The sequence below is a fragment of the Protobothrops mucrosquamatus genome, unplaced genomic scaffold, assembly GCF_001527695.2.
Source record: "Protobothrops mucrosquamatus isolate PMUCROS unplaced genomic scaffold, P.Mucros_1.0 scaffold_182, whole genome shotgun sequence".
Lineage (NCBI taxonomy): Eukaryota > Metazoa > Chordata > Lepidosauria > Squamata > Viperidae > Protobothrops > Protobothrops mucrosquamatus.
Window position 1 is genome coordinate 366878 of NW_015386258.1, and position 25892 is coordinate 392769.

Here is a 25892-nt window from a genome sequence, read left to right on the forward strand (position 1 = left end):
TCTTGTTGCAGTATTGATGCTTGATCAGAAGAGGAGATTCTTATCAGATATCTTATACATTCAGAAGTTGTATTACAATCTGTGTCTGTCGCTCAATCAGTTGTATTTCTGCAAAGAGAGTATAAAATGCTGTTTCTAATTTCATTTGTATGAGTATCAAATTAATTTTTTAAAAAATAAGATGACAATGCTTGGTGAAGATACAACAAATGAAATTCTTGTATAAAGAAAGCTTAGAAAGCATGCCTAAACACTATTTTATGGATTAGTTACTGTATAAAGTAATAATTTAGAGAGATTGGTCACAGAACTATGTTCTCTTTTTTTCTAGGCAAACTACATTAAAAACTTTATTGGGAAAAAGTTGCAGCAAAACTGGGTTTTTTTATTTTACATATTTAGTTTTCAATTTTATACTAATGAACTGCTGCTAGGAAACTACAGTTAGTAGAAAAATATCAGAATGAGGACTGGATGTCACACTCTTTCACATATTTCCACTAGAAATGTATACAAAATGGAAAATACGCTTTGTTTCAACCCAGAAACAAATACAGTGATTTCTGGAAATTCCACTGAACTTTGCAAAAACAAAACCTGGAATGTTTTTGGTTTTCTATCTTTTGGCCAAAACAAAAGCTACAGAGATCTTGGGTATGACTTCACTGATCAAGGCTAGTACAAATCAAACTGTCTGTCATCTGCCATTGCCTTTTCCACAGGGTCTGTTCATTTGTTACTCAGTAGAAAAAGAAGTTTCCAGTAGAATATTTCTCTCTAGCCAGCCTGCTCATCAATTTTCCTTCTCTCCCTCCCTGCCCTCAGCTGCTACGAATGTCCAAATAGCAAAAGAAGGGAGGACGCAGCTCTCCAACATCCCAATAATACAAGAGCCTACACTGCTTCTGCTGTGATTACTAGAAACATACTCCAAAAAGTATCCACTGGCTTTTTGTCACTTCTGTTTGGGAGTATGTTTTCAACTATCTCTGGAATAAACAAGAAAACGTGCTTTATTTTATATCTAAAACAAACAGGAATGTTTTGGTTCAGGCACAAACTACAAGCAAGGACCTATTCTGTACAGGACAGTCTATGTAAACAAATTTTTCATTGAAAAAAAATGAAGCTTGGCAATGTGACCAATAAACACTACTCCTTCCTCAACTGAAATTCTACCCAAACAATCCTGAATACCAAGCCTTCAAACTATTATTAATCATGCTATTGTCTAAACCAGAACATAGTAAAACACAGTATCATTAGTAGACTGAAACACCTCAGAACAGTACCAATATTTTTTATCAAATCCCAGATTTTCAGTTCCCAGATCCTAATCAGAAGGCATAGTCATCCATATACAGAGGGACAATAGCTCATATTGTATATGATTACATCATCATGCAAATGATATGAGTTATGCATTTATATCAGATATCATATTTTTGTGGTACCATCATTTTGACATCATTGTGGCATATAACATGTCTATGCCAGAAGAGTATCATGGCCAGTGGTATGAAAATTACTGATTACAGGTAGTTCTCGACTTACAGCCATTCACTTAGTGACCATTCAAAAGTTATAAAAGTGATATATGACTGTTTTCATACCTACAACCACTGCAACATCCTCATGGTCACATGATCAAAATTCAGATGCTTGGCAACTGGTTCATAATTATGATGGTTGCAGAGTCCTGGGATAATGTGGTCACTTTTTGTGACCTTCTGACAAAGTCAATGGAGAAGCCACATCCACTTAACAACTATGTTACTAATTTAACAACTGCAGTAGCAAGAAAGGTTGTAAAATGGGGTGAAACCACTGTCTCACTTAGCAACAGAAATTTTGGGTTCAATTGTGGTTGTAAGTCTAGGTCTACCTGTAGTCCAGGGAATTAACAACATCAGTTCCTACTACCTCAGCATATTATTTAGATTGTGCATTCTTCAAAAATGATCCAGAAGTACAAGCCTGAGAAAAATGCAGAGCCCATACAACTGCATTCCATGAATTTAATTAATGTAGCATAAAGTAGGTATTCACTTAAAGCTCATTAACAACTGTTAGCATCACTCTGAAGGTTTGCAGTATCAACAATTACATGACAATTAACATGAGAGAAACTGTCAAACAAGCAAAGCGCAATTGAGGGAACAAATCAAAATATGCTATAGAACTTAAATACCTGATTCTTAAAACCCATATTATACTGTGAAACACAAATGCAATTTTGCTGATTTTAATTACACCTTTATAAAATTTATCAATTTCCTATGTACGGTGTGATAATCTATACATGGAAAATAATATATTGCTGAAATACTGAAAGTTAATTATTACAGCCACTCGTTTACTGACTACCTCAGTTATTGACCATTGCAAATTAGATAGACAACAAATTAGATAGACCATTGCAAATTAGATAGACTAATGCTGTGGAAACTGTACAAGAGAATTTTATCTGAAAGAGACAGCAATCTTCACAGCAACTCAGTCAGGTTTGCTCAGTAATCATTTCACTTAATGACAGTCACTGAAATGGACTGTGGTCACTAAATGGCGAGGAAACAAGAAATAAGAGACCTGGTTTGATCTAGTGATTAAGGCACCAGGCTAGAAACCAGACTGTGGAGACTGTGAGTTCTAGTCCTACCTTAGGCACGAAATTGGCTGGATATCTTTGGGCCAGTCACTTTCTCTAGACTCTACTACAGTATTCACCTCATAGGGTGGTGTTATCGGGAATATAGGAGGAAGAAGGAAATTAAGATACGTTGGCCTCCTTGAATTATAAAAGTAATAAAGGTGGGATAAAAAAATTCAACAGGCAACTCTCTCTGGAGTATGTAGATTCTTTGGGTCATGGGGCTTTCCTCCTCATCCTGTCTTCCATACAATAAAAATTATTTTTAATCCAACAAGTCCTATTTTTAAAAAATCTGATTGTTACACACAATAGCAAGTCAATCAGGGAAATGACGGTTATCTTTCCTTTCTACATGCTACATTGAAAATTTAAAGCAATTATACCTCCACATCAATCTTGGTAAATATCACACATAGATTTAATTAGGATTAATCCTAACCCTAACGCTACAACCAGCAAGCTATCTTGAATGGACCCCGATTGAGAAAAGCTGGTCTAATAAGAACAAGGAAGGCAGTTTTCACTAGAAATGACATCAGAAACGTCTGAATTTTTTTTCAATAGCAACCCTGTCAAGAACACCAAAGGAACAGGATTAGGTCTTCTAAGGGAGCACGATTCCATACAGCATTGAATCAGTAATGTCAAATATGCCTCATCCAATCTAAGACTTATATTAGACATTAATTCAGAATTTTACTGGAATAAATAGAATTGCCATCATCTAAATTATTCCATACAGTTATCTACCTTACGACATGGAATGAGATTAAAAAGGATATTGTAAGATGGGAGAAACAACTACTGTCATTATTGGGAAGAATTTTTGTGATAAAAATGAAAGCCCTGCCTAGAATGATGTTTTTGTTTCACACACTATCTATTCTGACAACTGATATACTATTTAAACAGTGGCAGAAGGATTTATCTAAATTTGGGCAGCAGGGGAAAAATACATTAAATAAGATGTTACAAAATGCAAAGGAAAGAGAAAGATTGATTTATCTGATTTGACACTGGATTTTGCAGCTTGCTTTCTAGTTGGAATGAAAGTAATTTGGAATTAGAAGGATGTGATCTGAGAGTTGTGGTACAATAAATAGTCAAGGTTGAGTTGTGGTACAATAAATAGTCAAGAAATGTTAGACATGCCTTATTAAGAATACAGAAAACCCAGGATTTGTCCTAAAACACCTTTGTAACATTTTATAGACAAGAAATAGGAAAACACAAAACCTCTTGTGAAAGTAGAATTTTATCAAAGGGAACTTAAAATAAAATAAATCAAGAGAAGAACTGGGAGGCAGAAAGATATAGTTGTCAACAGTTATCTTATTTGCAATCATTAGAAAGTAATATAAAATAGACAAAATAATTTATGCTTTTGAACACTGGAAGATTGAGTTTGAAAGAGAATTATATACAAATAATGAACATGTAAATTCTAAAATGTATAAACGTTTATTGAAATTTGAGCTAAAATTTTAGATTATAATATACAGATAGTCCCCGACTTGCAACCATTCAAAGTGACAAAAATGACTTATGACTGTTTTTCACACTTGCGGACATCGCAACATCCCCACAGATATGTGACCAAAATTTGAACGCTTGGCAACTAGCATGTATTTATGATGGTTGCAGTGTTTCAGGGTCATGTGGTCACTTTTTACGATCATCTGACAAGCAAAGTCAATGAGGAAATCAGTTTCATTTAACAACCGTGTTATTAACTGCAGTGATTCACTTAACTGTGGCAAGAAAGGTCATAAAATGGGGCAAAACTCACATAGCTGTCTTACTTAGCAATGAATTTTTTGGCTCAACTATGGTCCTAAATCAAGGACTACCTGTACAGATGGAACAAGAGAAAGGATTGAAATTTATACTATGCCACAATCTTAAAAAGAATTTTTTAATAAAATGATATATCATTGGTATACATTACCCCCAAAATTTTCTAGAATATATAAAGGCACTTCATATTTATATTGGAAATCTGAACATTAAGAAGGGCCTTTTTATCATCTTTGGTGGACATATAAAAAAAATAGATTTTTTTGGATTCTAATACATACATTGATTTAGAGGATTTTAAAGATTAATATACAATTGAGACCAGATGTTTTTCTTTTGTGGTTGGACCAACAGCTGGAAAAAAATCAAGGAACTTCATTTTTGTGTATAACTGCAGAGATAGCAAGATTCAGCATTAGCACATTAGAGAAAGAGTTGGTAAAAGTGATGGAACTTACTAGGATAACTAAGTTGGTTTCTCTGATAAGAAAAAACAATAAAAATGACAAATGACTACATTTACTGCTGATTGAAAACCCCTTATAGATTTTTTTTCCTATAAAATAGGAAAAAATACTCTGTTTTGGTTTTGAGGATTTATGGTTTTGGTTATTGGACAAGATAGATTATAGAAAGAAGTCTTATGTTGTAACCATAGAGTTGAGAGGTAAATGTGTAGCCATACTTATAACTGCTGTAAAGAAGATTGGAAGCTACAGGTAGTCCTTGACTTATGACAATTAAGACTGAAATCTTCAGTCATTGAGCAAAGTGGTTAGGCAACCTTCCATTCCAGGGTTAACCTGCTTGCTGGACATACTGAGTCCTATTGGGGGAGGGTAAATCCCTCCAACAGGCAACCCTTTCACTGTTAAAAAGGCTGGCTAGAAAATGTCTATCCTGAAATCCAAACAGGATTTTAGCACAGAGTGTTTGTAGCATGGGGCGTCTGCAGCCAGCCCCCAGCGATAAGAAGGCTCCCTCTTGTTTCTGAGAGGTGACAGCAGAAAGAACCCACACTGCATCCATCCCGAAATCCAGCTTGCAAATGCACCATGCTGCAAATACTCTGTGCCAAAATCCTGCTTGGACTTTTCCAGCCAGCCCACAGAAATCTGGGGGAGTCTTCTTGGCAGGTGGCAGTTTCTAGCAACCTTTTCTGCCAGCTTCCCTATTGACTTTCTGGGGATGTAATCATGGAGGTGCTGTAACGACCAAATGTTCAAGAGAGTTCATTAAGTTCCTTCATTCAGTGTCATAATTTCTAACCGTCACTAAACGAATGGTTGTTAAGCAAGGACTACCTGTACTTCTTTGTATTTTTTATTTCATTTTTTGCACTTTTACCTTTTTTCCCTTTAGTTTATATTAGTTTGTATTAGTTTTTATCATTTAAAAAAAAAATGAATAAAAAGTATACATTACAAATTACAAGGTAGTCCAGAGCTTTTAAGGATTGGCACAAGCTTTACTGGGTTTAGTTATAACTTCTGAAGAGCAAACTTATAATAGCAAATCAGACCTGTTTCATCTGTGGGCCAAAATGTATTACAAATTGCTAAAAATTAAACAAGTGCTGAAAATACGACTTTGGCACAACTCTACCTACACAAGTTTACAATGAAAGCAGAATTGAATTCTATGCAAGTTTTACCATCAAAAAATAAAAACTGTATACTAAGAGAATGCTATTAAGCAATCCATGCAAGGGACATGGTAAACTTCTATTGGATCCTAGAAACATGCTGTCATCACATCCATCTAGGCCAGGGTATCCCAGCCCAAATTTTTTTTTTTTAAATACTTGCAGAAGGCCACACAAATATAAATCATTTCCAGAGCAGAGCAAAGAAAATCAGTCGTGCCAGCATTAACGGGAGAAAATTCTCTGGGGATTTTCACCGAAACGTCCGAGGCACATAGTCTTGTTTCGTTTCTCCATTTTGGCATACTTTTTTTTTTCCTACAGAGATAATACCTAGGTCCCTAAGTAAGGGTAGACCATATTCCCCCCCGCCCCCGAGGAGCATCCGACTAATCAAAAAGCAGCCCGTTCCTAACAAACACACGCGAATCCCTGCCTGCCCCTTCCTCCCGGTGTGGTTTTCTTCAAAATGGCTCCCCTTTAACCGTGTCGATTCCCAAACACAGGCAGCCCTCCCTTCTCCTGCACCCCCCAACTATCTTGCAGGAGCGCCTTCTGCCTTTTTTTTCTCATTTTTTTTTCCTCCACGCACCTAACAAGCCGCTGCCAAATTCCCTATTTATACCAGGCTCAGCGGTGCCCACGAAGGGGATTCGCTCACTTCACTTCAGTTGCCGCGAGTAGCTCGCGGACGGCTCTCCCTCGGTCTCCGGCGCTAAACAACAAGCGTCGCGAAAACCCCGAGACCCAGAAAGGGGAGGGGCTCCCCACTTTGCTTTTCACCTGCCCAGCCAAGGGCGCTCCCCCGTCCGCCTCCGTGAGTGACGAGGACGGGAGGGAGGGAGGGGGGGGAAAACGGCCATCCGCGCGCTCGCGCTCGCGCCGCCCAGCGCACGCGCCTCGCAGCCATGCCCTTTTCTCTTGTTTAAGGCGTCGTCCGTCTTTCATCCGGGCGCCGCTCCGCCCGCCGCGCTCCCCCCCGCTCGGCATCTTTTGCATTGGCCAATCAGAAGGAGAGGGTGAAGTCGATGCGTCCTGTCCTCTCCCTTTTTGAACACCGGCGTAAGGGCTGGGAGTCACGTGGGCTTTCCCTGCGGTTAGGTCAGGGGTAGGCAACCTTGGCTCATTTATGACTCGTGGACTTCAACTCCCAGAATTCCTGACCCAGCATGGCTGGCTCAGGAATTCTGGGAGTTGAAGTCCACGAGTCATAAAAGAGCCAAGGTTGCCTACCCCTGGGTTAGGTTTATATTCCGTGGATTTGGGGGTGGGGGGGGGGGAATGTTAGAGAGATTTAAAGGGATAGCTTCCCTTGCGTTGGTTTCAGGCGATGGGAAGGGTCCGCAGCAAAGGAAAGGATGGTTACTTATGGGTATTGACAGGATCGTGTAATATAGAATAGATCGCCCCTTTCGTCACTTTTTTTAATTATTGGTGTGAGCACCCTGCACAGGGAGAGTATAGACTACAAATAGTCCTCGAGTTACAACCGTTCATTTAGTGACTGTTCAAAGTTACAATGGTACTGAAAAAAGTAAGTTATGACCATTTTTCACACTTACGACCGTTGGAGCATCTCTATGGTCACATGATCAAAATTCAGCCACTTGGCAACTGACTCCTCCCGTGGTCATTTTTGCACCCTATTGACAAGCAAAGTCAATGGGGAAGCCAGATTCGCTTAACAACTGTTACTAATTTAACAACTAGAGTGATTCACTTAACTGTGGCAAGAAAGGCCATAAAATGAGGCAAAATTCACTTAACAGATGTCTCACTTAGCAACAGACATTTTGGGCTCAGTTATGGTCGTAAGTTGAGGACTACCTTTGTATGAAGAAGTTGTTCTGAATCCTGAGAATGAAGCTGTTTGCAGCATCTGAAAAACAATCATGCTTAAATTTTGGGCTCAGTTATGGTCGTAAGTTGAGGACTACCTTTGTATGAAGAAGTTGTTCTGAATCTTGAGAGTGAAGCTGTTTGCAGCATCTGAAAAACAATCATGCTTAAATTTTGGGCTCAGTTATGGTCGTAAGTTGAGGACTACCTTTGTATGAAGAAGTTGTTCTGAATCTTGAGAATGAAGCTGTTTGCAGCATCTGAAAAACAATCATGCTTTAAGCTTCATTTCCTCCCATTTCTCAACTAGTTCAGAAAATTAATATACTTGCAAATGAAGGTCCATATGCTTGCCTCAGCTCTTTGGGACATGTTTTCAATCACCTATATGTTGAGAAATATGCAACCCCCCAGACTTATTATAAACTATATTTTGGTTTCAGCTGATTGTTATATGGGGTTTTTCTACGCATGCATACATTTGTTATATCTTTTATGATTATTTCATTATTTATATATCTTTAGGGCTTTTTTGTCTGTTGTCACCATCCAAACTTATAAGATGGGGCAGTTAATACGTGTCCTAAATAAATATATACAGTACAATACACCTATCAAGTCATTTTTCAGAATTCCTTCTAGAAAGTAGATAACCACCTTCCAAAAATTGTATTACATTCATGCCTTTCCTTGTTCGTTAGCTAGATACATATCCTGCGTGTTCTTGGAATGCAAGGTGATGTACATCTTCTTCTTCTTGTGCCATATCTGTTATCGGACGTTGGCGATCATGTTGGTGATCCTGTTTTTAGCAGCAGCCGCACGAAAAAGTGCTACTGAGTTTTGTCCAAACCAGTCCCTTAGATTTTGAAGTCACGATGTTCTTCTTCTGCCTGGACCTCGTTTGCCTTCAATCTTTCCCTGGAGGATTAAATGGAGTATGCCGTATTTTTCTGGGTGTCGCATCACATGTCCGAAATATTCTAATTTTTGTTTTTTAATTGTTGTGATGATTTCCCTTGGCTTTCCCAGGTGGCTTATCACCTCCTCATTTCTGATCTTGTCAACCCATCTTATACATAATAGCCGCCTGTAAATCCACATTTCAAATGCTTCTAATCTCTTCAGGTGGCCTTCTGTCAGAGACCAACTCTCTACTCCATAGAGCAGGATAGAAAAAATATAGCATCTGACAAGCCTGATTTTCAGTTTTAGGCTTATATCATGACTGCAGAAGACCTTTTTCATTTTGAAGAATGCTGTTCGAGCTTGCTCTATCCTAGTCTTTACTTCAGTGGTCATGTCCCAGCTTTCATGTAAATTAGAACCGAGATGTGTGATCCTTTCAACTTTTTCTAATGGTATTCCTTCTGAATTTATTGGTGGTAAATTAACGGGTTCAGACAATATTGTGTTTGCACAACACTGATTCACCAGATTACTGACATTTTGGCTTAGTGAGTGACATGGATCCAGCGGGTAGGATTAATTTTTAAGAATGAGCTCAGCAAGCCCAGATGTAATGATTAAGAATGGGTTCACTGAAGCTGTGTAGCTGAGGAGGCATTTGGACTTTGGCTCTTTTTTATTTTAAATTACAGAAGGAGCGTTAATGAAATGGGTATGGCTAGAGAAAGGGTGGGGCAATAAAAACAGTCAAAGTTACTCACCAACAGTTCTTGGCATTATTTCAGAATAAATGTATTCACCCAGGAAAAGGTGGAGTGGGAAATCATCTTTAATTCTTGCTTGGCAGCCAGAACACGTTCATTCAAAAAACTTGCTGTAGGCGCGCAATATATCTGTGGCATGGGTGTGGTTAATATAAGGGAACCATATTATTAAATGCTGAACAGGCCATACATTCTAGATAATTTGTTATTCCCTTCAGCCATGCAACACTCTTTTCCTATGAAACAGTACCAGAGATTCACAATCCTTTCTTACAGTAAGTACTGTATGCAATTTCCGCATTCATTTAGAAAATTAGTTGCATTTCTAACATAAATTACTAGATACCTTTTTAAGTATTTCACTGGGAATTTAATGTTTCTGAAATTTCCTTTTTATCAGTTTACTGTGATGCCTAATAAGCAAATCCTGATTCAGCATATTTGAACACTCCTCATGTTTCAGGTAAGGATAGATAAAATTTTCTGATCTCTTACCAAGTCAGTATATTTTTGCCCAACAATATATACATACAAATAGATTTAAATATTGGGGTTCCTTAAAGTTCACAGCCATCAGTTTCTCACTGTATATATGAGCTTTGTATCTGAAATATTAATAATGAATTGAAAGGAATTTTAAGTTTTTTCAAATGTAGCTGAAAGAAAACATAATCCTGGGACATGTATATTTGCCTTCATTTGTGAAAGAAAAACAACTTCATTTGCTCTTTAATTAGAAAAAACATAACTGTTAAGAAATACAACTTTTAATTCCTAAAACACTCCTTCAGATGAAAAGGGCTACCCTATTTACATGTGGTGACAGAAAATTTATGTCTATATGGGGTATGTATTGGATAGTGGCAAATATAATCACCATTTTTTTCTGCTAAATATTCGAAGGGAGAAAATGTATACACAGGTGCAAGGCAGTTACCTTTTTTACTTCATTTTTCTCTATATGAGACTGTTCCTATTGTACTTTGTGCTAGGCTTATTTCATACTTTATGTTACAGTAAAACTGTTCCACAACAGCTGTACATATGCTTGTCACATTGCTACTTTCTCCTTTGGGAGAAAATTGTGTTGTACATGGTGTTAGGTATACTACTCAAAATATGGCCAAAAAGGGGTCTGTGTGTGTTACAGTTATATCTTTGGGAATTAGATTACTAAAAAATACTGTATCAACAGCATTGTCAGCATTAATACTTACCAGTGTTTATTATATAAGGTTTTTTTTTTTACCAGTTTATGTTTGGCCTTTCTGTTGGCTTGCATATTCGTGGTTGGTGTTTATTTTGGGAAAGCCTCTCTGAAGAGGCCATTTCTCAAGCTTATGAACTTGTTGTGCTTTTGGTTCAACACAGTAATAAGGTTCTTTTGTTGACCCACATTTTTTAACACTAGTTGCAATTATGAGCTTATTTTGCAGAAGAACAAACAACCAGTGATAAATACAGGAAGAGATTTTATAGCTGTGTCTAAAATCAAAAAGAACGTGGTAACACCTTAAGAATAGCACATTTTAGTGTAAGACAGAAATTTTTGTTAGCTGCGGCTCACTACATCAGATGCATGAAGTGTATTGACTGAGATAATATTAAATATATTGGAATGAAGTAGAGGGAAGGATGGGAAGACAAGGTGCTTATGCAGAAGAAAATTTTATGGGAGACCGATTATAGTGGGAATAGGTGTATTACTTTGTCCTTACCTCTGCTGATAATGTGCTTTTTAGTATGCAAACCGTTGTTTTATCAGTTTATATTTCACTAAAACATGCAGTAAAATAATTAAGAAAACTATCTTTTGAAAGGATTTCTGCTCATGATCTTAGGAAGCAGTCCCAGATGGTGGCTGGAGTAATAGTAAATAATTAATTTGCACATACCTTCTCTTATAAATTATTTAAAGTCCTTACAGTGCAGGTAGACATGCTTATGAGACCCTCAAATGTTATGTTTCACTTCTAAACACATCATAATCAGTCCCAATGAAAATAAACGTTGATAAATAGATTAAGCTGAATTTGATTTTCTCACCAGGGTTTCAAAATGTTGGCTTGTTACTCTATTCCCTTTATGCTATCACTGATTAATGGCAGGGACAAAGAAGCAGGCAACAAGGTGAATGGTTGCATTATTAAAGATACTGTACTTCTCCAGGTCAGCTGTGTTCAGTATAGAGTTACAACTGACGAAATAAAATACACCTAATAAAGAAAAGCCCTATATTTTGGTTACAACTAAACTAGATTGCAGAAATAATTTTTATTTTGCCTGCTATAACTATCTTTATTTCTTGGAAAATTAAACAAATATTTTCCTACAGTATGTAAGTATAAAGATTCATTATTGATTTACCATTATGTGATATATAGAGTATATATAACTTCTCTTTTTTGTGTGTCTAATGAAATTTCTTATTTTCTGTATATATTGAAGTCATTAGCAAAATACACACATATATATATATATACATAGTGACTTTTATTTGGAGAATGTGTGTATTGGAAAAAAGATTAAAGTCTCTTTAAAAAAAGCATGCAGATGTTACTGTTAAGTTTGTTTACACTTTATAATGTATGACCTAGATCCAAATTAAAATTTGTCATCCTGGTGTATTTTAAACTTGGCACATTAATGAGTTGATTTATATAGAAAGTAGGAAGGTTGGAGGAAATTTTATATACAAAATACAGTAACTATGTGCATGTGTCTAATTTTAATCACAGATGAAGCCGTAATTCAGTTGACATAGATATAATTGTTCTGATGTACATAATTCTCAATAGATAATATGAAACTTCCAGTAGAACATTGACCATCTAATTAAACTGTATAAAGAATTATAGGTATATTTGTCTTTCAACACAAATTAGATCCTTGGGTTATCACATAGACTTCTTTGGAACAAATGCAAATGTCAAATGATGAGTCTATGAACATTTTACAGAAAGGAAATGGAAGATTTACAAGATTTAATTATGTTCTTATACATAACTCAGATTATTAAATTTGTTCTCTCAAATCTTACAGAGCTTGAAATCATGCAGAATATGATCAAAATATAAGTAATTTCAGTATAACAACATTCACTATATGAAAAGTAAGTGAATAGTATATTATTTGATATGCTTTACTCTGAAGACAATACTGACAATGAGCAAGAAGATTTACCTTATGATGGAGATCTACAAGATAGAGGTCAATATAGTTGTGATTCAGAGAATTTGAAAGAATTTATTTCTGTAGAACATGTCTCCCCAACTGTTTCCACATTGACATCTTCTCCTATCAGCAGTCTGACAAAAGAAAATTCAAACTGCAAAAAGCAATTGTCTCAAAGGAAAATAAATACGGTGCTGTTGACCAAACAAAATGACATAGAATTTACCATGACAACAGAAAAGGAAATACAAGTTGGTGGTTTTACCAGTTCAGGAAGAAATGAAGAGTTTTCCAACTCAAAAATATCAGATGTCCTTTTACGTCATTTTCCAACAAAAGACTTAACATGCCAATTAATTGATTCTGAGACTATCCCGGAGTTATCATTTACTGACAGTTTTGATGAAACAGTGCTAAAAAAAGATAAGATTTCAGAAAATACAGGCATATTTTCCCCAAAAGAAGAAATAAAGAATAGTGAAAGGAAAGTAAATTGTAATTCAGGTGTCAAAAATTGGGATTTGACTCAAGATAAGCTATCTTTAACAGCCAAGTGTGCTGTTGTTTGTAATAGCAAATACTGCAACATGGATAACTCACAATTTCTAATTCAAAAGGAACCTGGAATTAATGAAGACTTAAATTATACCTCTACCTGCAAAGAGTATCAAAATCAACAATATTTTCTGGATAATGCTGAAAATTTTCATAATCATCCCCAATGCAATGAACACCAAGCTCATTATAGACTTTGTGATTCCTCTGAGATGTCCCCAAAAGTCAAAGAATTAAAAGGAAATAATGAAAGCTTTGTATTTAAAAGAACTAAATCTTCCACACATTTGCTTGGTAAAGATGTTCTAGAAGCAATGGAATCTGATACAATCAGAAATCAAGGAGAAGAAAATGGAACTTTCCGTCTTGATCAACAGCTAGAGGTAGATTAAAAGTGATTTGTCTGCATATAAAGGTCTGGATAAACTCAATAACTGATTTTTGAGTTAGATCTCCAAATCAATGCTGAAAACCTACTTTAAACATTTGTTAATTTAAATTAAATGCCAGGGAGATTCTACTGGATTCTTGATTGGTTTTTTTTGGGGGGGGGGCTGCAATCCTAAACTAATTTTGTATTTCTATTAATATAATGTTTCTTAATAAATATACATACAATTATACTGCAATAAATGCAGTGTGACATGCATGTGCTGAAGAATATTTAAATGAACTGAAATTCAATGCAACATTAAACAAATAAAAATTACACATTAAGGATAGTTTCTGATTTTCTGCCAATTCCCCTCTTCCCTTATTTTTTTTTAAATAGAGTTTATTGCTACAAAGAGTCCTGGAATCAGCCTTTGAAATCAGTAGTGGCTGTGGAAATAATTTTCATTGTTCTTTATCATAATAACATAAATCATCTTTATTTATTCTATTAATTCCTAGTTTCCAAATCATTAATCCATTATCTTCAGTATAAATCTCTAGCAATATTATAGTAGTAGCTAATTTATGACAATGTACTGGCTTGGGACTCTCCTTGCATGTGGCAAATTTTTACAAATTAGCCTACTAGCTTTTCAGCTATATTTCTTATTAGAAAGGGCTCACTTTCCAGTTTTCCTTTCTAATCCTACATTTTTAATATTCTTTCCCATTACATCATTTCATTTTTATATTTTCTTTTCATTCTTTCATTTAGTTTTTAATGTATGCTGCCTTGAATCTGTCCAGTTTGGTGCCATATAGGTTTAATAGATAATAATAAAACTTCAGTAGTTCATATATTGTATGTTGTTTTCCTGTCTAATGGCATGTTTTTTTTCCTGAATCTAATTCTTTTTTTTCCCTTCACAGTTCTTGCAGTACTTGTTAGCAACTTAATGAATATATGTCTCCTAGAAGTTAGAATGCTTTTGAGTATCCTATGATATGGATCAGCAAATCTGCACCCATGGATGTTCAAGTGTCTATCAGTCCCCAAAATCATACCTGCAACCAACCAAAATTAATCAAACTATGTTTTAATTCTACACTTCTCCAAATGTATGAAATCTTGCAAGATTTAGACATTGTTATGCAAGATCCCATGAGAGCTAAGTGTAAAATAGCTAAACCCTCATAGGATTTAAGGTGATTCGGGGAACTTGAAATGGTGCCGACTCCTGTCTTACATTATTGTAAGTTGTAACAGTGCAACTAATGTTATGCTGAAAATACTAAAACATTCAAAAATGTTCTACTGTACCTTTTCAAACCACAGATGCTGACAAGACAAGCTGAGGTTCAAAATCATATCGATCATCTGAGATTTAGTCCTAAGGTAAATCTCCCAGAATAAGAAATCAATTTCATTATGGAGGATAACTTCTTAATAAAATATAATGTATTTTCTTTTTCTAAAGCCCTATCAAATTGTATGTTAGGTACATAGTTTACCGAACTTAAATTCTATTATTCCAGGGTACAATGGGCATTTAAAATTAAATTGAATACGAAAATATTAAAATCTTGTTCAGAAAGAATGTTTTTTCCTGGCAATGAAAATATATTGACATAGATGAAAGTATGTTTTCCTAGAGAGAGTTTTCCATAAATAGGCATCACAGTTGAAAAAACTTTTGTGGATTTGATAACCTCACACTTCTGAAGGTGAGTTAAGAGTCCACACCATGTACTTAAGGAAAGAGAAATTCCTTGAAATATTCATGGCTCATGTTGTGAGAATCTTGCTATCACTGTTGCAAACCTCAGTCCCTATTTCAAAATTATCTTTTGTGGAGCAACTCAGCACTTCTTGATTTCTGTTACTGGTACTGCTGCAGTTTGTGATTAATATATTTATAAATTTAATTTTTCAAAAGTTGAGCAGGAAAAATAAAGGACCAATTAGCTGTTATCGTCCATTTTCTTTGTTTTTTTACAACACTGGTGTCTTAAATGATGCCTTAATTTGTTCCCAACTGTCTACCTTATTCCCTTAATTCCTTCCCCTACTTCTGAAAATTACGCCAAATGTTTTTTTCAAATAAAAACATGTTTGCTTTATTTTTCGCTATTCAACACCTTTTAGTCTTAAAATTTATTTCTCTTTCAAAGTATCCCATGATCAAAATTTATTGTGAAATCAGAGACAATAGAATTAATTCCCTAATGTATTTTTCCCTCTGACTTATTTTATATTATTTTTAGAAATATTTTATCTATGTGCTTGCCTTGTTTTTTAGGACAAAGTTCTATTAAAGGATAACATAATTTTTAGTGTTGACGAAGTGTAATAATGTTTAGAAGTTTTTAATTTAACACATTATTTTGTCTCCTGATTTAGTAGCTGGCTACTGATTATGTTTTATCTATGAGATTTTACTGTAGGATGTATATAAATATTTAGAGTAATGAAAATATCGTAATGTTTAAAAATTGTTTCTTCAAATTACAAAATTATTGTTTGAGGCTACTAAAAGGATGAGAAAGGCAAGTGAATGCTTTCTATTGTTAATGCTGATTTTGCCCTTTTCAGTGAACATGTATATTTTCACAGATACCTCCTTGTTCAAATTCACATACAGCAGAACTTAGCGTTCAAGCACAAAGTACGGGAATAGCTTCCAAAATGCCTGCATTTTCTCCTGTAACCATTCCTATGGACCACATGCTTGATTTTTCCCAATCCCCTCATTCAGGTACTTTAAATAGGCTTTACAAAAAGGAAGTTGTTGCTATTCCTAATTTGCTTTACTCTGTATACTATTGTCTTGAGAAAATTTTCCAGAGCTTTTATTTAATCTTTTTAATTTTGTTTTGTAGAATCACAGTCTAACAATATAACTTCTTCATTGCTGTTAGCTAATCCAGTAAGAAAACCATCTGTGAACACTCCTTTTCTGCAAAATGTAACAGATGACAAGGAACAGATATTAAAGAAACAAACTGAAGAGCTGAAGGCAAATGTAATGCCACATGTTAATTTTTAAATGTTTGGAACTTGGCCTATTTTAACATCTGATCTGCAAGTTCAAGTGCAATGTATTTCTTTCCTTTTTTAAAGGTTGAAATATTTTCTGAGTGTATTAAACAGAATGTATTTTCAGTAGAAGAACACCTTCAGGTAAATTCAATTTTATATATACTTTTAAAAGACAGGTGCTCCATTTGAAGATTATCCAGCTCCATGATATAGATCTGTAGATCATCATAATATATAGATCATGACGTAGAAGAGGGGGGGCAGCCTAATCTCCAAAGCATCTGAATGTAGGACAAGAAGCAATGGATGGAAACTAATCAAGGAGAGAAGCAACCTAGAACTAAGGAGAAATTTCCTGACAGAACAATTAGTCAGTGGAATGACTTGCCTCTAAAAGTTGTGGGTGCTCCAACATTGGAGGTTTTTAAGAAGGGATTGGACAAGTATTTGTCTGAAATGGTATAGGGTTTCCTGCCTAAGCATTGGGTTGGACTAGAAGACCTCCAAGGTTCTTTCCAACATTATTATTCTGTTATCTGACTGTTTTTAATAAGAATTAAGTTTAATTTATTAAGCAACTCTAGGCTGAAGAGAAAGTTACATGTCAGAGACCCATCATTCTCATACCAATTTATTCTCTGCCTTGACATACAGCATTTCCTCCTGACTTAAAGTGTGTTTTGAATTTTTTCTCACTGAAACAAACAAGAGGGAAATTTTAGATTTGATAATCTGTGACTTTATCAGAGAAATAAGGAAGCTCTGGATTCAATTTTTTCCCCTTTATATACCCTGTTTCAGCTGTTATAGGAACTTGGTATTCTATGATAGGGAAATATTTATCAATATAGCAATCCCTATTCACATAACAACACAATTTCAATCCATCTCAGTCTTCCTACACTGCCTTTGGCAGAGTTAGAAATGCTATTAGATTCAGACTTCTGCCCATATAAGCAATACTGAGTGATTTTTATCATTTCGTAATACTGTAATAAGTGAAGCTAATTTATTGAGTACATTTTGTGAAGTAAATGGGTGAACACAACTATGACTTGAGTATCCTGTGTTGGAAGTTAACAAAATGGTATATTTTAAGTGTGCACTCAGTATAGTTTTGTATGACAGAATGGAAACCACTAGTATACAGAGAGTCCCTAGTCCCGTGGTACTGTACCACAATAATCACTTCTAGAGAGCAAACAGATGAATGAATGTTTTGTGTGATGGTTCCTCTTCTTCTGCTAAATTGGACTGAGAAACCTACATGTGCATAGATGTCTCCTGCATGAAAAGGGCATGCAGAATTCTGCATAAAAATAAAGTACCATTTGGATAGTTTAACACGTGCTTATTTTCATAGAAGAGGTACTTAACTACTGAAGCAGCAAAATTATAACAGTCTCGAGGAATGAGTTTCATGGGTCATGTTTGGCAGCATTTAAAGCTGGAGATCAGTTTAGAAAGTTGAATGTCATTCAGATTTAGCAATTCTATTTATGTTGTTTCTTCCAAAAGTATTGGTATTATATATCTGAGAAGCATTTAACATTTCAATTTCTATTAATTGAATAGAATTATAGTAAAATTAATATGGAATTAAATGATTTTATTATTTTTTGAATGAAGTTTTTGCAACTTTTAAAAGAACAACTGGAGCAACTGGAACATTATTATGTAGCTACCAAGGAAAAGCATTATGCTTTGCAACGTCAAAACCATAAGCATTCATCAAGAAATATTGGAGAATTTGATCCTAACAGGTCCAGTATTAATGTTTTAAAATAATATAGCTATTTTTATTGTACTTTGTTAACATTGTAATCCAATCTTCTGTAACTCAGAAATAAAACCTATTGATGCTTGATTTCAGTTAAAAAATATGTATTTGAAGCCTTTCCAAATCCAGTATTTACTGTCATAATCTTTTCTGTTGGGTAAAATATTTAATACTTTATAATTATAAAGTAGTAATTATAATTAAGTATGAGCAGTCCAGAAACAAAATGTAAAATAACTGAATAGGTAGCAACCACTTCACCCTCCCCCCCCCATTGTCACAAATAAAAGTATCAGAGTAAGAATAGGTAAACTTTCTCTACAGGTAACTTTATTACAATTAAATAATTGTAGGCAACATAGAAAAATATAACTGGAAGATCAAAACTATGCCATTACTATTTCAAAGTAGAGGGCCCATTTATCTTCTTGGTTCTCTGTAGAACTGTCTACCAATTTTCTCCTCCAAAGCTAAATTGTTTCTTGCTAATCTAACTAGTATTTTCATGACGGCAGACTGCAGTTTTGCATTTTACCATTCAACATCACTGCTTTCGGCAAATATTAAACATTATCTCTCAATTTCTCGGAAACCATATTTTCCAATTGTTCCATATCTTATATTTGATAACATCTGATAATGAAAGAATAGAGCAAAATTAATATTATGTATAATTTTGGGTGGGGATTTTTTGTATTTGTATTTAGAAAAGTAGAAGGGGAAATATTTAAACTTGGGATGCTCCTTGAAGGTATCAAAGAGAAAATTGAGAAGACATTCACTTCATATTCCTCAACGTATATAACATCACCATCACTCAGATCCCACCCATCTTCTGTTTGTTCAAGCCATTCTGCGGTAAGCCATTATCCTGTATTTTGTGAGTCTTAAAGAAAATAATATATTGTAGTCTTCAAAGGAATAAAGAAATAATTTTCTGGCATTTAGTAGACATTGACTCTTATAAGTGATTTGTTTTATTTTTGTTGATTTCACCAAGAAAATTCATTTCAAAATTATAGCCTTTTCTTCAACAAAAATAATTTCTCAATTATCCAGGTCTTATGGCGAGCCAGGTTATATACCTCTAATCTTAATCAGCATTTTGTAAGCAAAAACAGAACACTTTCAATACATTTATTTGCTGCATGTTTTAAATAGATGTATTGTGCTTCCTATATTTCTCTTATGCTTCTTTTAGAGCCCTTTGATTATAAGTACCAATGAATCTCCCAAAAGGAATGTTGCAGGACTAAATATTTCCCAAAATGAGAACTATTGGAAGAATAAAAACCATCTTGTAGAAGTAGTTCCACAAAAGGCACATAAAAAATCTATACAAGGTGACAGCAACCATCCGTTCCAGCAAATGTAAGGTTGAACTTTTACGATAATCACTGAAGATAATTATTAAATTTAGTAAGGATGTCCCTCTGGCTTAGTTGAGATAATATTCCAAGCAAACTTGTAATAGGTTATTTTTACCCTCCAAAGATAAATTGAAAAGTAGACTATGTTATATTTTGAAAAATAAGCACTAACAATAACTTACCAACTGAAATATCTCAATCGGCCAAGTATCAGAATATCGATCAAATTAAATTCAAATTGGCTCAGATAGTAATCTGATACTATACAATGCTAATCTTCTTTTCATTTCCATCAGGAATTTAAATGATCTTCAAATAAGATCTTCAGCTCTAGCAAATTTTATGAGCAAAGAATCTAATGAGGTTGATTGCACTTTACTGAATGAACAAGGTAGAACAAGTTAAAAATAAACATGTGTTTTAATAAATAATTAAATCATTCTAAGAAGAAGCACTCACTAATCAGTTTTTTAATCTGTAATATTTTCCATAGGAAGATCAGCTTCAGATAACTTTCTTGAGAAAGAAGACAAGCATAAAATTATTATACATCCTACATTGAAAATGCAGCTATCAAGAAATCAAATATGCTCCTGTTCTTCTAATAGGTTAGTATGTATATTGCTATACATAATATGAATCAAATCAATATCCGTATCAATATAAAATGCAAAAAAAAACCCAAAGTAGTTTATCTTACGGACTTACATTGCAAGTCTACACGTTTACTTAGAAATGCGGTCAATTGAATCGTGCGTGTGCGTGTGTGTGTGCGTGCATATGTATATATACATATATATGATTCAGTTGAATCATATATTCCCAGGTAAGTGAATATTAGATTTCAAGACAAAGTTTTCTAGGAACATCATTAAGATTAGCAAGATTTATTTCTGTATAAGCCTGCATGGGATTGCATCATTACCTGCATGTTTGCTGCTAAATTTCAATTAAGTCAATGTTTTATTTTTTTAAATCTAGAACTAAAACAACAGAATACAGAAAAGGAACTAGAGGACATTCTGATTGTGAAAGATTTCCGATCTTCTCTGAAGAAAAACCAGTGGATTTAGATGTAACAGGTATGTAAATCAAAGCTTCATTTATCTCATGTTTTAAGCTCTAACACGTTTTCCATGCCAGGGCTCAAATGTGACATATATAAAGTCAAAAAAAAATGAAAGTGATTCAAAAATGAAGTGTGCACTTTTTTCATCACTGAGCTCTATCCAGTCAGATATGAACACTAGCAATATTTTTAAATATTATTAAAACCAATCGGTCAGGCATATTTAGGGCATATTATTAGTATTTATAAAGCTTTGCATTGTTATGATATACAATACTTACTTTATACAGTAATACAGTTTTATTATACACAGTACAGTACCTTATTATACGCAGCAAAAGTGTTAGGCAGTTGTGCAAAAATGCTGTAAATTAAGAATGCTTTCAGAAATAGAAGCGTTAATTTATTTTTATCCATTAACAAGATGGAAAGTAAATGAACAGAGGAGAAATCCAAATCAAATCAACATTTGGTGTGACCACCCTTTGCCTTCAAAACAGTGTCAGTTCTTCTAGGTACACTTGCACAGTTTTTGAAGGAACTCAGCAAGGTTCCTTCAAGGTTGCAAACATTTCAGAGAACTAGCCACAGATCTTCTGTGGATGTAGGATGTCTCATATCCTTCTGTCTCTTCATGTAATCCCAAACAGAATTGATGATGTTGAGATCAGGGCTCTGTGGGGGCCAAACCATCACTTCCAGGACTTCTTGTTCTTCTTTTCACTGAAGATAGTTCTTAATGACACTGACTGTATGTTTGGGGCTATTGTCCTGCTGCAGGATAAATTTGGGGCCAATCACAAGCCTCCCAGCTTTTAAAACGATAACTCCCCTGAACTTTTCTGTTACTTCCTCTTCTTGGGATGGTTAAATTCAGTTAAAGTAAGATGGGAGTTTCTTTAGCCTCTCAAAAAGTTGCTCTCCATCAGAAGTAGAAGAGAGGGTTGGGATTTTCAGATGGCCTTGAATCTAGTGTATATTTAAAAAAAAAAACACCTTGTGGTAATTTCTTCAATCTTCAGGTCAGAACAAATTTCTTATGTCAGAACTGCATTTAAGGAAATTGCGATACTCACTTCTCTCTTATAAAAACACCAAACATTTAGACAAAGTAAAGTAATTCTCCATGTCCGTTGATTTATCCACAGTCTCTTAGGGTTTCCTGCTACAGACATATAGAGCCTGTCATTTGCGATACCAATTGAAATTAAATCACAGAAATGATTCATTGGATCAGCTTGTTTCTTAGTGATAAATTTAATTCCACATTAAAAAGATAGACTTTTCCTTTTGTGGCCTCTCAATAAATGGGCTAACAAAAATGGGTATGAGGAAATCTTTGGTAAGCCAAATAATGCCTTGTTGTCCTGACTTTGTAAACTGACAAATCTGAAGTTCCAAAAGACAACTTTTATCACATCCCCTTCATTATTCCAAATTACCTTTTAAGATTCTTTCCCTTTAACAGAAAGGCATTTGCATTGGTAAACCTAACCATCCTACCTTTGAACCTTGTAGAAGTACAGCTCAATAATATTCCTTACATTATCTACAATAGATTGCCTTTGCAAATGCTTATAGGCAGCTGCAATCCTGTTGAATTTGTTGCTGTATCACGAATAATGCTCTATATTACTATACCCACAACTTCCTAGGTATAGGACCTGCACCAAGTCCAACATTGTTATTTCTTATTAAATAATATTCACAGAAATATTATTTTAAAGAAACTGCTTTGGTGCATTTGCAATAAAAAAATCAGTGAGCTTAAATTTGCCAGCCTGAAACAACTGACAACCATTTAGGTTATTAAAATTATCATATTTAACAATACCTATTCATATCTACATTTTAAAAAGAAACCTATTTGGTTTGTACACATTGCTTAAAAGCTGCATTATGACTACAAACAAAAAAACAAACGAACAAACTGAAAGACACTAAGTAAAATAATAATTTTAGCTAAGGAAAGGCCTAAATTAGTTAGTTCAGTTCATGCATCAACTGGGTGTCATGATAACCAATTTTTGCCATATTAATTAATTAATTAATTAATTAATTAATTTACTATGGTTAATATTGAGGCTCTTTCAATGACTGCGCCATCAATCATGGTAAATTGCCTATTCTGGATGAGACTGCCCTCCCGTGATGGAGCAGACCAATGCGTGAGGGTGCCCTTGGATGAAGCACCGTCTCTTCAGGCTCAAATGATTTCTTTGCTTTTACAGAACTAATCTGTGCAAACACAAGTTTGCAGCAAGATAGCAGCAAAAAAATATATCTCATTATACAAATACATTTCAGTTGATACCAGTAGCCCTAAATTTATGACCATAATGGAGCCTTTCCATCACAGACATATCATGATGGTTACAAAGCGGGTCATCGTGTGACTGAATATGTTTTCTTACCTTTTCTGATGGTGGTCGTCATTAAGTGAATCATTGTCATTAAGTGCATCTGCAATCTTTAAGCAAACCTATTGTTCGCTATGGGGCATTTTTTGCAGAAAATTGTACACTCCAGTTTTCAGCAAACCATTAAAAAATCGTGGTCATGTAAATCTGGGATGCTTTAAACCGCTGCAAATGCAGTCACATGACCACATAGGGGGACTGGCCATCAAAGCTTCAGAACTAGGTCTTAAGTACCATTTGGGAGTCCGTTGTAACTTCAAAGTTGCTAAATGATCAGTCATAAGTCAAGATCTGCCTGTGTTGCGTCGTATTTTGTACTGCTGTAGAAAAAGTCCGATCACAGTAAAGCAAAATTTGGCCCATAGTATGTAATATAGGTCTCCATAGCAACATACCTTAATCTTTCATAGCCTTTATAAGTTGCTATCTCCTAGCAAAGGATTGCATTGCTAACTTCAAGGCCTCTTTTCCTAATAATTAAAAGGCAGCATTATAATAATTCAAAATGTTTTAATATTTAGGGCAGGAACTTTTGATATGTTTATTTAATGAAATATTTATTTATAATTATTTTCAGGTTCTTTGCAAAAGAATAGCATTGCCCAGCAAAGGATTTGTAAAGAAGAGCAGAGAGAAGATTTTATAGACAGATTATGTGACAGGTAAGGTCTATTAACAGTTTGGACCAATCAATAGCCATTTATGCAAACTTGTACTTCGGTGAAACGTTAATTCTGCAGATATATAGAAGTTAAAAGGAAAAATTTGTAATTGTTGGATGTCTTTCCTGTTGTGCTTAAATGCTTGAAAGCAGACTGATAAATAGTGCATAATTAACATCTTGATTTAAATTGTTGGATAGCTAGGCTTCTACATTTTGCATATTAAACATGGAATTTGCTGCATGAACATTTTTCATTTTCTTTTGCTGTCTTTTTAGGCAGAATCTATATATTCCCCAAACCCGCTATTCAAAGATGCATGATACCATTGTTCTTTCACCACAATACCTTTCTGGTAGTAATATTAATGGAAGGAAGTCAGTCAGTAATAGGAGAAAAAGTAAAGACATAAATAGCATGGTAAGAGAATATCATTATTTATAAAAGCAATATTTTTGTAGTGGGTAGAAAGTTTGAGAAATTTATATTTTACACATTTTAAGAATTTTGAGTTGGTATCCGTTCAGTTCTGTTGTTTAGGTCAGGGGTCCCCAACCCCCGGGCCGTGGACCAGTACCGGGCCGCGGCATGCCAGCAACCAGGGTGCACAAACAAAGCCCCATCTGCGAGATGCAGGCAGCACACAAAACCACGCACCCTCCACGGAACCAGTCCCTGGTGCTCAAAAGTTTGGGGACCTCTGGTTTAGGCAATGTCATCTACTGTAATAGGTCCCAGGAGACATGTCTGTTGGAATAAATCCCCTTAGATTTGGTTGGCCTGACCCTGCCTTTAAAATCCTGTAAAATTAAAATCTATTTTCTTCCTTAGGCATTGGATCTGGAAGCAGTATGATCTGTTGGATGAGGGGGTTTTTCCCCAGTACTTTACTGCATGTGTTTATATGTGGCTACTTTGGTTTTTTTTAATGCTTTGGTCTATTAAGTGGTTTTTGTTGACTTTCTATTGTTTATTGGTAAAGTATGCTGCCCTGCCCTATATTGTATACTGACTAGGGTGGCTATATGAACCAATCAATCAAATGACTAATTAAAAATAAATTGTTTAGTTTAGATTGTTTAGTTAACAAAATATGTTTGATGATTATAAAATCTTGTCTTTAACAGATATTAAACTGCACTTTGGATAATGCTATACAGATGGCAAACAATTTGAAGACAACAACAGAACACATGATGCAAGCTGTCTCAGAAGATTTAGCCAACGTCAAAATTCAGACATTATCCAGTGGCATAGCTCATCAATACTGACAGTGTATTTTGAAGACTAATAAACTATGTCTAGAATAGAGGTGCTCAATGTGTAAAAAATTAAAACAGACTACTGGAAAAAGAAACTTCTCATGTTGTTTTTGATGTAGCTAAATTCTCTTGTCCAAATAAATCTAATTATTTTCACGTACCATCTTAGATACACCATGTAGTACCTTCCTCTGTGTCAGATTACAAACAGTTTTGGTTTCCTTAAAAGGTTAATGGTTCTTTATAATAAAATATTATAAAATATTATGTGTAATGTGTAATATGTTATCTACAGTGCATTCAGAAAGTATTCAGACCCCCTTCACTTTTGTCAATTTTGTTATGCTGCAGTCTGATTCTACAGTTGTTGAAATTTTTTCTCATTAATCTACACTCAGAACCCCGTAATGACAAAGTGAAAACAGAATTTTAGAAATGTTGGTAAATTTATTAAAAATAAAAAATTGAAATATCACATTGGCATAAGTATTCAGACCCTTTGCAACAACACTTGAAATTTAACTCTGGTGCCCCTCCCCATTTCTCTTGATGGTTGCTGACATGTTTCTACACCTTGA

General features: G+C 34.7%; 1 protein-coding gene across 1 annotated transcript; it reads left to right on the forward strand.

Annotated features, from left to right (window-relative positions):
* Nucleotides 1-9736: 9736 nt before the first annotated feature.
* On the forward strand, nt 9737-25570 carry AKNAD1 (AKNA domain containing 1). Its single transcript, XM_015823984.1, has 15 exons — nt 9737-9882; nt 10008-10070; nt 15048-15107; nt 16326-16467; nt 16631-16734; nt 16833-16892; nt 18381-18514; nt 19239-19389; nt 19733-19902; nt 20198-20292; nt 20395-20509; nt 20883-20983; nt 23968-24052; nt 24331-24472; nt 25180-25570. The coding sequence occupies exons 2-15, from the start codon at nt 10062-10064 to the stop codon at nt 25321-25323; spliced, it is 1512 nt and encodes a 503-aa protein (XP_015679470.1). The 5' UTR covers nt 9737-9882; nt 10008-10061; the 3' UTR covers nt 25324-25570.
* The last annotated feature ends 322 nt before the right edge of the window (nt 25571-25892 follow it).